The sequence below is a fragment of the Bactrocera neohumeralis genome, chromosome 5, assembly GCF_024586455.1.
Source record: "Bactrocera neohumeralis isolate Rockhampton chromosome 5, APGP_CSIRO_Bneo_wtdbg2-racon-allhic-juicebox.fasta_v2, whole genome shotgun sequence".
Classification (NCBI taxonomy): Eukaryota; Metazoa; Arthropoda; class Insecta; order Diptera; family Tephritidae; genus Bactrocera; species Bactrocera neohumeralis.
In genome coordinates, this window is record NC_065922.1 from 73095024 (window position 1) to 73107969 (window position 12946).

A 12946-nucleotide genomic window follows, 5' to 3' on the forward strand; every position below is an offset into this window, starting at 1 on the left:
CAACACGTTCACACTTTAGTAAAATAGGATTTAATTCTTTATATTAATTTTAAAACCATATTTATAGTGACATATTAAGTAAGGCAAGTTTCCATTCTTGTAATGTATCTTAAACCCTGGTGCCAAAACAACTTTAATTTTAGGCTCAAAACATCTAGTGCTTACAATGTTTTTTTTTTATTAATTTCGATTTTAATTTTTAAATGCTTTTTATTCGAGATCTAGTGCTTACAAATATTTTTAAAAAATATTTCGAATTTGAATTTTGATTTAAATTTTGAAATACTTTTTTTTCGTTGAAACTGGAATCCCAAAAATCTAAATCTCTCATTTCAATAAATATGTATTGGTTTTTGTAAATAAAATATGTTTAACCTTATAAAATGTATTGACCACAGTGTGAAGAAGCTGTAAAGAAATAATCGATTATGTATCGATAGTGAATAAGAAATCCTAATTTTATATTATTGACGACTATCAATGTGCGTTTATACAGTGTAATTAAATAATCTTGTATTTGGATGGCATTTTTACAGAGAATTAGTGTTTCTTAAAGAAAAATTACTTTTTTACTCATAAAATATGTAATAACAAATTCTAATATTATTTTAGTATTAAATTATATATTACCATCTGCAAAACAAATTACTACCAAAATTTAAACTTTATAAAAATATTTCATGAATTGCTTAAATAAAAATGTAAAATATTTTCTCTTCTTTTGCAGTATCCGCAGTTTATGTATCCAGCGCGGCAGTAAGTGGCGAGTCAGGACGTCAACGTCATGCGCCGCTCTACGGACGATTTGTGGACGAAGAAGAGCTTCCTGCAACACATCGAGATGTCATGCATCATGTAAGTGAATATAAACTAAAAATTAAAACCATATTTATGAAATTATGTTTAAAAATGTATAATTTTTTTTGCAAAAACAATTTCATTAATGTGATTTTGCTTTTCGAGGTCTCAAACCAAAATCAGACCAATTTAATTGTTTAAATTTTCACTTATTTTGCAATTTACTAATTGCTTATTCGTTATTACTTTCATGACTTCTTTTATTGTAGATTTGATAGCCATCATTACTCGGTGGCTTACATGCAACACTTTGCCACATTGTTTTAAATTTTATTATATCAATTTCTTTGCTTGTTTCTTATAGCGATCTAGTCCGACGTCATCGTCTGAGGTGCGTGCCATGCAGGCACGAATTCCATCACATTTTCGTGATCCAGCTACGGCGCCGTTGCGAAAATTAAGTGTGGATTTAATTAAGACCTACAAGCATATAAATGAGGTAAGTACATACCAAGATAGTTTTGTGGCAATTAATAAAAGCAGTAATGGAGCGTGATATAGTTTCGTAACTCGTGTTCAAATTTGATCAGTTGGGTACTGCATTTGGCAGTGTGCTTAAACATTTTTCTAATACAGAATTTGCTTCTATTTTTTTAAGAGTTCACAAATTAGTTTTGAATTCCAAAATATGTGAAAGATAGTTATTCTATGTTTCGATATTTTTAATAGCTTAATCGGCATCCTTAAGCTGCGGTCACAATATTTTTGGTTTTCAAAACCGAAACTAATATTTCAAAATCATTTTGTGAGTTCTATGTTTTCAATGTATCGGCTCTTCAAACAATCGTTACATTTTTGTTTTGCTTCTTAATACTGAAACTCGTATTTGATAACATTCTCATTCATGCTATGTCTTCGATTTTGTTTTATCGATGCATCGGCATTTGTAACGAGGCATTAAATTTTTTATGTGGAAAGTCATAATTTTATACATTTTTGTCCATTCTATGTTTTCGATGTTTTTATTTGGGCGCAAATATCATATCTCTAAGACACTCCTTACACTATTTTAATTGAATTATATACATTTGCAGTATTCTATGTTTTCTATGTTTTTTCCTGCCATTAATCTGTTCATGTTTTGTACAGAATAGTACATAAAAATACTACTAAGTTTTTACATGCTTTTAATTTTAATTTTAAAATTTACACTTATTTTTACCGTTATACAAATAGTATAACAAAAGCAAAACACATGGCCGTACAATTTTTTTGTTGCTCTTTTCATTTTCGCGTTATGTGCGGTTGTCTCTCCTTCAACTTTTATCATTGCCGTAATTGTTGCTGCCGTTGACAGTTACAATAAAAATGATACCAATATTTGTAAATATTTTATACATAGTTAGTGGCTTTAGCAATGACAACCCCTAAACCATTAGTAGTTGTATGCCGCCGCCCTTGACCCAAGCACTCGTCAGCGATGACTTTTCATCATCAGCTGCCTTAAACAGCAATACGAACAACAATAGCGGCGAAATTTCGCATCTGCAACTTTGTTGCCACCTGCGTCAGCGTGCACAAATACACACAAACACTCGCATCCAAACACATACGCAGTCAAAGTCATTGAGTTGCCTTTTAGTTGCTGGCGGTTGAGGGAAGACTTTGCACAACGCGCGGGTCGAGTCTGTGAAATTCTAAACTACTGCGGTCAGCCGTTTATACATACTACATACATACATACATACATACATACATCATATATTTGTGCACTTAGCTGTTGTAGATCTCCTCGGCGCTTGAATCTGTGCGCTTCTGCATTCTCAGCCCTCCGCCTCGCCGCACACTCACTGTCGGCAAAGTATCTTTCTTGGCAGTTTTTGTTACTTTTGGCGCACGTGTGCTTGTTTGTGTACATGTGTGTGTGCTTGCGTTTGTAAAATAGCCAACAGTAATAGTTGCAAATAACAATTGACGACATCGACATCGGGTAAAATATCTGATGTTCAAATTGATTTTAAATCATTTAACATGTGCCCTGGCATTGATTTTGTAGCAGTACCAATGTGTATGCCAACGTAAAAATGTTTCCGTATAAATATTTCGCGTGATTCATGTCTTACTGATTCTTCCAAAAACATAGAATTTTGCCGTATAAAATTTTTAATATTATTTTTTTGTTATAATTTGCACGTGCTATGTTTGATATTCAAAAACATCGAAAACATAGAATATTTTAGAAGTGCCTTTTTATATGCATGGACGCTAAATAAACTCACTTTAAGAATTTTTCCATGTTTTTGTAATAAACTGTGGTATTATTGAAAAAACTACTAGTATTCGTATATAAACATAAAATGCATGTAACATAAAAACATTATTTATTGAAAATAAAAGTATAAACTTTATTGGAAAACATCGAAAACATAGAATAATTTAGAAATGTTTATTAATAGCTTTGCACGAAAAGTAAAATCACTTAAAGAATTTTTTATTTATTTTTGTAATAAATTGCAGAGTAAAAAAGTAGAATTTGTAAAAAAACATATAAAACGTGTAACACATTGAATAGAAGCTTTGAACAAATGCATCCTATTGATTTTCATAAACATAGAATGTTTTTGAAGCACTTTTAAAGCGCTTATGTTTACTTCAGTTTTGGCAGTTTTTGCATATTTTTGTAATAAATTGCGTCAATATAAAAATTCCCATTTTCATAGCATATGTACTAAATAAACATTAAGAGGATGTAGTATGTAAATAAACATTAACAACACTAGCTTGCGGTTTTCAACAAATTTCAGTTCATATTCTCTATTCAAGCATTTTTTCTTCACGTTAAACATACATATGTATGTATGTATGTACATAGATATGTACATCTAAAAACATAGAATTTATGAAACTATAAAATCGCTGTCCCGAAGGTTATTAGCTGTCGCATTTGATCCTTTGAACCTAAAATATCAGTTTTCATTGAATTTGTACTTCATTTCAAAAAACATCGAAAACATAGAATTTTTTAAAACTGTTTAAAAATGTTTAATTACGTTTGAATTAGCCTCATTTCAATGTTAACTGTAAAAATAATAATTCTTTCACGCGCAATTAAAATATTTTTACATTTTTTTAAATATCAGTTTTAAAAAAGTTATTTATATTTTTTTTTTTAATTTGTTTTATATTTTTAAAGATTTTTTTTTGTAATTTTTATAAATTTTTTTCATATTTTTTATTTTGTTTTTTACGTTAAACAAAATATTTTTGTTTTTACTTAATTAATTTATTTTTTGTATTTAAATTTTTTTGTTTTAAATTTCATTATTCTTCTAAGTCATATGAAATATCTGTTAATACAGCATACATATGTATGTACGTACATACATATGTATTCAGGCAATACCAACTGTTGTATATGCATCCCCAGTAATTACATCCCGTTAGTCTAACATATCCTTTCGATTTCTCACTCTAACCGATTTACACACCGCCTCAGTGTTGGCCAAAAACAGGCTATTTCGGTTTGCCATTTCAAACGTCAATTGATTTTCCCCGTCTCAACATAGCCTCCAACATCTGCTTCAATAGTTTCCTCCATCATTTTTTTTATTTTTAATTTTTTATTGTACTCTTATTTTTGTTGTGCCGCTACGGAAATTCTATACCGCCGAAGGACGACGCTGCACTATGCACAGCACAGCAGCAAACATCTCCGATTTCAGTGGCTGCTGCTGCTGGCTGTTAGCACCACCACCACCACCACACCACCTTAGCCGACTTCACACCGCGGCACACGGCAGCCGACAACCAGCTTGAATGTCTGTCGCCTTAGACCCTCTATGCGGCGCACATTTAGTGGTGCTGTCTGGTCGGCTGGCGCGTTGCAGCGCGTCAATAGTCACTGCGCTGCTGGCGTCTACGCGTTGGCATACACCCATTTTTAAGCGTTTCATTTCTATTTCTCTATATTTTTCTACAATTTCCCTACATTGTTTCGGCTTGTTTGTATTGCGGCCGCAGCTGGCTGGCTTGCTTGCTGGTTTGCTGCCTGCCGCGCACATACCTTCTTACGTATGTGCATATTGGCTTGCCTTGCAGCTTTTTAGGCGCACACCAAATAGTTCGCGCGCTCTCAGCTGCAAGCAAATGCACGCGCTCTCGCTCTTTCGGTCTCGCTGCCTGCGTTGTCGCTCAGCGCCTTGACTTCGGCTGTTGATTTTATAATGTCTGCAAATCTCTCCAAAATGTTGCAGCATCATTCTTCTCATATCCTTCTCGTTCATTCATCATATGTATAGCGACATAGTCGCCTCATGTCCTTAAATATACACGCGCAGTATACATACACTGCGCGCGCTTGCGTATCCGTGCGCTTACACAGCCACACATACAGTTATTTGGTTTTCTGTGTGTGTGTGTATGTGTAAACTGCGACAATCACACATACGAACAGGCGCGCGCATTTTCTGACCATTATCGACGTTTTGACTTTCCCTGCTAATGTTTGTGGCGTTAGCAACAACTTTTCCGCTTTGCCATTCTTCCAATTCGCTGTTTCATTCCGTTTCGACTGTGCAGGTATATTTCTCAACGCATGGTTGTATGTGAGTTCGCTTAGGGTTATCACTGTTGCTATCCCCGTATGAAGCGCGCGCCCCTACCATGCCTGCATTAACTTTTGCCATATGCTCTTCTTCCCTGCCTTTGTTAGCCCCTTTACTGTGAAAATTACTTTCTGTCTGCCTGCCTGTGCTTGGCTAGCTTTGACTGACTGCCTGTCGCTTTGTCGCCTTACCGGTTTACTGTTTACATTTCTCTTTTCCTAGTTGCCCTTTCTGTCTTCACCAATCTCATTCTCTATTATTTTTGCTCTTTGTTGCCACTACTCTTATTGCGTTGCTTGTTATGCCTCCTACCTCTGAACTTTCTTTTAAATTGCTATTTAGAGACTGCTTTTTCATTCAAAATGTTTTCAACGCGATTTTTTTTTAAGCTTTTTCTAATGGAACTTAATTTTTACTATTTATGCTCGATAATGCATTGCATACTTTTTGGCGTGCAAATAAAACCTATTACATATAAAAGTATTGAACTCAGTAGGCGTAGCCAATTCTATCCTATAAATAGCCAAAGCAAATGCTATTTTTTCGCATTTGTTGCAAACATTTAGGCGCTTAAAATTTAGTTAATTTTTTGTTGCTAAACGTATAAGTTCTTGCATACTTGAAAGCGCTCATTTTACAGCGCCAAGCAGAAAATTAACCCAACGCCTTCACTTTCTTTTTTTATACATTCACCTTCAGTATTGAAATATGTTGTATTCTCTTGAAATGTTACATACCTTTAGGCGTCACTATAAAAGTGAAATTATAGTCATTTCATGGCTGAAACACATTTGAATAGCGATATTCATCTCATTTTCTTTCATATCAACGGCAACAGTCTTAAAATTAAAAGTAGTTATGTAACTGTTGCATGCTTTTATGCGGTGTTTTTGTAAGTAAACTTTCCAAAAAGCCTTAAATTTTCGTTTGATGTTCACGAACTTTTACGAGCGACGTATCTCAAATATTTTTCAAAAGCTCAATGGTTTTACGAAAGCTCAGTAGTTTTATGAAAGTCCCTACCCAACTTAGACTTAGTAATGAGACACGTACATATCTGAAATATTTTTTGGAAGCTTTTGATTTTACGACTCATTAATTTTATGAAAGCCATTACCTACGTTTACATAGACTTAGAATAAAGTGAGAATGTTATAAGTTAAAGTAATATATATCAAAACTTTTTCAGGGTTTAATGAAAGCTTGATTCAAAAAACTTGGCCTTAAAAAAAAGCTTTCGTGAAAGCTCTAAGCTCCATTATACCACAATACTATAGAAAAGATCTTTGATGAACTTAAAAATGATTTTGTGTTAGAAAATATGAAAGCTCGATCATAAATCACAAAGCTTTAGGGAAACTTTTGTTTCTAAAAAACTTTAAAAATCATTGAAAAGATTTTCTGAATTTAAAACTGTTTTTGGTTTGAAAAATTTGAAAGCTTGCGCGAAAGTTTCGATATCCGTGGTATGATAAGCCTTATGTTGTCATAGAAAAATATGAAAGCTCGACCGCTGAGTTTGAATGACACTCTTATTATGATAAATGTCAAAGCTATTAGAGAAACTTTTGTTTTTGAACAACGTTAAAAATCATTGAAAAGAGCTTTGCTGAATTTAAAACTGTTTTTGGTTTGAAAAATATGAAAGCTTGCGCGAAAGTTTCGATACTAGTGGTATGATGAGTATTGTGTTGTCATAAATGTGAAAGTTATTGTATGAGCTTTTGGTAAAGCTTTATTTTTTTTATATGTACACAGATATCTAAGTAAATTTTTGTTGAATTTTTTGTATATAATTAAAAAAAATTTTATTTGAAGAATAAATATTTTGGTTTCAAATTCCAACAGCCTTCGGGCATACATTTTCAAACTCAAATTTGACATTTCTGTTTTGTCGCAGGTTTTTTTCAAATTTTTCGTAGTAAATTTTAGTTTCTATTTTGCTATGGGATTTAATAATTGTCAAAATAAAGTTGTAAGGGTTTATATGACACGCGCGGAATTTTTTCTAAATTTTTTAACAATCTACTGATAAAAATATGTTAATTTAAATTTATTTTATGTGCGAACTTTAACAACTAACGTTATTTCTGCGTATTTGCAGGTTTACTATGCGAAAAAGAAGCGACGCGCTCAACAGACCCAAGGCGAGGATGACTCCTCTAATAAGAAGGAGCGAAAATTATATAACGACGGTTACGATGATGATAACCACGATTATATAATAAAAAATGGTGAAAAATTCTTGGATCGCTACGAAATTGATTCGCTCATTGGTGGGTCATCCATTTTTTGTATTACCAAATGTGACGTTTACTAATATATTTTCTAATTATTTTCAATCAAATAGGTAAAGGCAGTTTTGGACAAGTGGTCAAGGCTTACGACCACGAAGAACAGTGTCACGTGGCGATAAAAATTATTAAAAATAAGAAACCGTTCCTAAATCAGGCACAAATCGAAGTGAAATTATTGGAGATGATGAATCGTGCAGATGCCGAAAACAAATACTATATTGGTGCGTTGTTTGTGGAACAATTTCTAATTTTCTTTGTAATTTTTATTTCAACTAACTTTGCTTGTTTTCCATTGCAGTTAAATTGAAACGGCATTTTATGTGGCGCAATCATTTATGTTTAGTGTTCGAATTGCTCTCCTACAATTTATACGATTTACTACGGAATACGAATTTCCGCGGTGTTTCACTGAATCTAACACGTAAATTTGCCCAACAGCTTTGCACTGCACTGCTCTTTTTGAGTACACCAGAACTGAATATAATCCACTGTGATCTAAAGCCCGAGAATATATTGCTTTGCAATCCAAAGCGTTCAGCAATTAAGATTGTAGACTTTGGCAGTTCATGTCAGCTGGGACAAAGAGTGAGTACCAATGCAAATAAGCGATTTGTGTGAGTGGAAAGTGGCAAATAATTAGAAAAGAGAAATTTAAGTTTAAATTAAGTTTGTCAAGAAGTTTGTAACAAGCGGAAAGAAACCTCGGCGACCCCATTAAAAATTTATGTATAAAAAATCAGCGTGACGAGCTGAGACGATTTAGCCATGTCCATGTCATGCGAGGACTAGAGTCATGCGGGAACTCGTTGAATGCTGGGCATATATTTGAATTGTGGGGATCGATTCTGGATAAGTATGAATTTAATCTTCTATAGGATACAAAACGAAGCTGCGAATGGCGGTCAGTGCATGTTTGAAGTTAGTTGCGCCCGAAGTGTGGTCGTTGTATTGGCATATGTCGTCGACGTAGTTAAGGAAGAACATCTTGAATCACCTAGGATAATGCGGTTCCGGTTCAAGCAGGTGACTGCAGGGATGATTTCTACGAAAACATTCCAGCAGAAACTGCTTGGAGAGGAGTTCATTATGCTCCTTATCTGGAAGCATACAGGCCTCAGTTCGTTATGAGACATCAAAAGACATCCCGTTATGGTAGCTATGTCCGTATGTATATACGCGAATTAGTCCGTCAGCTTTTGAGATATGAAACTGAAATTTTGCGAAAGTCATTTTCTTTCCAAAAAATCTGCTCATTTGTTGAAACTGCATCGGTCCACTATAGCATACAAAGAGATCGTTCAAAATCAAGGCCTTACAAGGAAAACTTGTATCATTTAACATTATATCTAGGAAATTTTGCATAGATCTTTGTCTAAAACAATACTACGATCTCTAGAGATATTAATCATAAAAGCTGAACGATAAAAATCAAGTTCATAGGAAAATTCACCAAATCCACTTATTTTTTACCAAAATTTTTTTGTTAGACATAACCTAACTTTCTCATTACTTAACCAAATCCACTTCCACTTATTTTTTACTAATTTTCTTTTGCTAAACATAACCTAACTTTCTTATTACTTAACCCTCCACAGATATACCAATATATTCAATCACGTTTCTATCGTTCGCCGGAAGTGCTACTCGGTATACCCTACGATTTGGCGATTGACATGTGGTCACTCGGCTGCATTCTAGTGGAGATGCATACCGGTGAGCCGCTCTTTTCCGGCTGCAATGAAGGCGATCAAATGAACAAAATCGTCGAGGTGCTCGGCATGCCGCCGAAATATTTACTCGATCAAGCGCATAAGACGCGTAAATTCTTCGATAAAGTCGCGGACGGTTCGTATATGTTGAAGAAGAGTCAAAATGGACGTAAATATAAACCGCCAGGTTCACGTAAGCTACACGATATACTTGGCGTCGAAACGGGCGGACCGGGTGGCCGTCGCCTCGATGAGCCCGGGCACTCGGTGGCGGATTATCTGAAATTCAAAGACTTAATATTGCGAATGTTGGATTTCGATCCGAAGACACGTGTAACACCGTACTATGCCTTGCAACATAATTTCTTTAAACGTACAACCGATGAGGGTACGAACACAGCAGCGAGCATAGCAATATCATCACCGTCGGTGAGTTCAACATCATCGTCTGTAGCGATGGTAGTGGGTAATCAACAACAACAGCAACAGCAACAACAGAGCCAGCAGCAACAGTTGGTGTCGGCCGCTGCGTTGCAACATCCAGAGCCACAAGCGCATGGTGAGTCCATTAAACGCTTCAAATATTCATAAAGTTTAAGCAAACACTTACACACGCACAAAACTAATGAAGACACACAAACATACATACATACATAAACTAGCACCCCTTTAACAGTTTAAAAAGGTGGAAAGAAGAAGACGATTTGCGTTGATGTTTTTTGTTTTGTTCATCATTTATGTTTTTCGATTATACATTTAAGTGCAAATGTAGATTTTATTTATTGAACATTTATTTTTAAGTATTTACATAGCAAAAAGTGCTACAAAAAATAAAAAAGAAATGTTTTGTGTTCTTAGCCATAGTTCTCTAAAATTAGGCACTTGGCACACAAGTTTGCGTATAGCGAAATGCAGTTTTGCACAGAATGTACATGTGCACATATAATTATTCAACAATATAGCGGTTTAAACAGCTAGTAACAGTAACAGTAAATTTTTAAAAAACATATTGTTCCCCGCTCAAACGCACGCGTGTGTCGCCAGCGCAAAACTGCAATAGTTGTGTATGTTTTTCATTTACATACGTACTACATATTTATTTATACATTTTTTCATACATACATACGTACTTGTACTTAAAGCTGTAATTTATTATTATCGACATGCACTTATTTATTATAATTTACTTATTTACAAACGAGCATATGTTTAATTTATTACCATATTTACAAGATTCATTCACCTATGAGTTAAAATAATAATTTTTGTAAACCTTACGAAAGTACAAATAAAAAAAAAAACTGTGGCTCCGGGCACAGTGGCATACAAAATGAGCTCACACAACTTTTTTCAATGCTACAAAGCAGCAGTACTGGCATGTTTTTGTTGCTGCGGGGGTTTTAGTTTTAGACTACAGCCACTAAATGTAATTTTAGTTGTTTGTTGTAATATTGTGTTTATGTTACGTGTTCATTTTTTTGTAAAAAATCGAAATTTTTATTTTTTTGCACATGCAAGTGAATTCAATCAATTCAAAAAATTCACATACCTAAACGTTTTGGGACAGCCTTAACCCAACCGTGGATTATTTGGTACTGGAAATTTGTTTTGTATTTTAAAATCTGTTGTTTTTTGTATGTTGAAATTAAATTTTGGAACACACCACACCTTTTTTGGGACAGCACTAGTACAACTCTAGATTACTTGTAATTGAAAACTCGTTTCGTATTTTCAAATTTGAGTCTTTTTGTAAGTTAGCATTTAATTTGGGACGTTTAAAATTTTTTGGGACATCCCTAGTAAATTTCCTAGTAGAACTCTAGACTATTTGTAACTGAAAATCGTTTCGTAATTTTAAATTTGAGTTTTTTGGAAGTTCAAATTTAATTTTTGGCACTGAAATAATTTTTTGGGACATCCCTAGTAGAGCTTTAGATAATTTCGATCTGAAAACTGACTTCGTATTTTTAAATCTGTTGTTTTTTGTATGTTGAAATTAAATTTTGGGATACACCAACTATTTTGGGACATCCCTAGTACAAATCTAGATTATTTGTAACTAAAAAACGCTTCGTATTTTTAAATTAGAGTGTTTTGTAAGCGGGAATTTTATTTGGGACACGTAAACTTTTTTGGGACATCCCTAGTACAACTCTAGCTTATATGTACATATGTATGTATCTGAAAAATCGTTTCGTATTTTTAAATTTGAGTTTTTTGTAAGTTTAAATTTAATTTCATCACCTTAAATTTTTTGGGACATCTCTAGTAGAACTCTAGATAATCTGTAACTAAAAAATCGTTTCGTATATTTAAATTTGAGTTTTTTTTTTGTGAGTGGAATTTAATTTGGGACACTCAAAATTTTTTGGGCCATCCTTAGTACAACTTTGTATAATTTGAGACATTTAAAATTTTTTGGGTTATCTCTAATACAAATTAATTGTGTTACTTGTGTCTGAAAATTCACTTTATATTTTTAAATTTATAATTTTTTGTAACTTGAAATTAAATTTTGGTAGACCGAAAAAGTTTTGGGATACACAGTTTTGTCACTTAAAGTTTTCTAAGCCGCACAACTGTTTTTAGTTTTTAACTTCAGTTTTTTTCTTATATTAAAATATTACTTTGTGACACAAAATTTTTTTTGGGACACTGAAAAAATTTTGGGACAGTTATAATACAAGTTTTTAATATTAAAAAAATTCGTTTGCATAAAAAATTTAGAGCTGTACACTTTTCTTGCAATAAATTCAACTTTGGGACACAATATATTTTGTCCTAACTAAACTGAGATTTCATAATTCGCATAAAATTTCAATTTTGTTTTTAGAATGTATGTTTTTTTATAGTAAAAGTTTTTCAGTTACTACGCATTTGCATGAAAAGTAATGAAAACAAATTTCAAAAATCAATTACAGTTATGATTTACTAACTTTGCGTTATTTTTCTCTTTTTCCTTAACCTTAAAATGCAACACTGAACTCTAAATATTTTTATAATGTTTATATAAATAAAAAAATATCAAATGAATTTTATGTGAATAAATAAATGAAATCCACTAACTCTCATCTACTAACTCACTCACACGGAAACTGACGCGTACGCAGACGATCGGCGATGACCGGCATTGCCTCGGGAGCAAGGCAGTTTAGCATCATCTTCATCTTCAACAGCTTCCTCAGGTTCAACAACAGCAGCCATGTCAGGTGCATATGGCGGTGGAGGCGGTGGCGTTGGCGGCGGTACCGGACAGACACAGCACTACGTCTAAGCGCCTACATGCATGAAACACACAGTTACACAGCGATTAAGAGCACACACACAAACAGTAGCACACGACAACAACAGCAGCAGCACCGGCAGCAACAACTTGAAGCTGTGTACAAACGAGATGTCTGCTGATAAATCGGGAAACAATGTCAAGTGGGCATTAAGTTAGAGACGAGGCTGTTAAGACGAACAATTCCAGTTAGTCAGTCGTTAGAAAGAACATTGTTGTTGTGCTAAACCTAACCGCAACGGTTCGTCATCAGTC

At 33.8% G+C, this 12946-nt stretch overlaps 1 protein-coding gene across 3 annotated transcripts in view; it reads left to right on the forward strand.

Moving 5' to 3' along the window:
• Window positions 1-12946, forward strand: part of LOC126758591 (serine/threonine-protein kinase minibrain-like) — a 73763-nt gene that overhangs the window by 46201 nt on the left and 14616 nt on the right. For all 3 annotated transcript variants that reach the window (XM_050472927.1, XM_050472928.1, XM_050472926.1), the window contains 6 exons: window positions 728-855; window positions 1163-1297; window positions 7507-7678; window positions 7753-7920; window positions 7998-8284; window positions 9295-9967. In XM_050472927.1, the coding sequence (XP_050328884.1) occupies window positions 728-855; window positions 1163-1297; window positions 7507-7678; window positions 7753-7920; window positions 7998-8284; window positions 9295-9967 (1563 nt within the window). The remainder of the gene's footprint in view (window positions 1-727; window positions 856-1162; window positions 1298-7506; window positions 7679-7752; window positions 7921-7997; window positions 8285-9294; window positions 9968-12946) is intronic.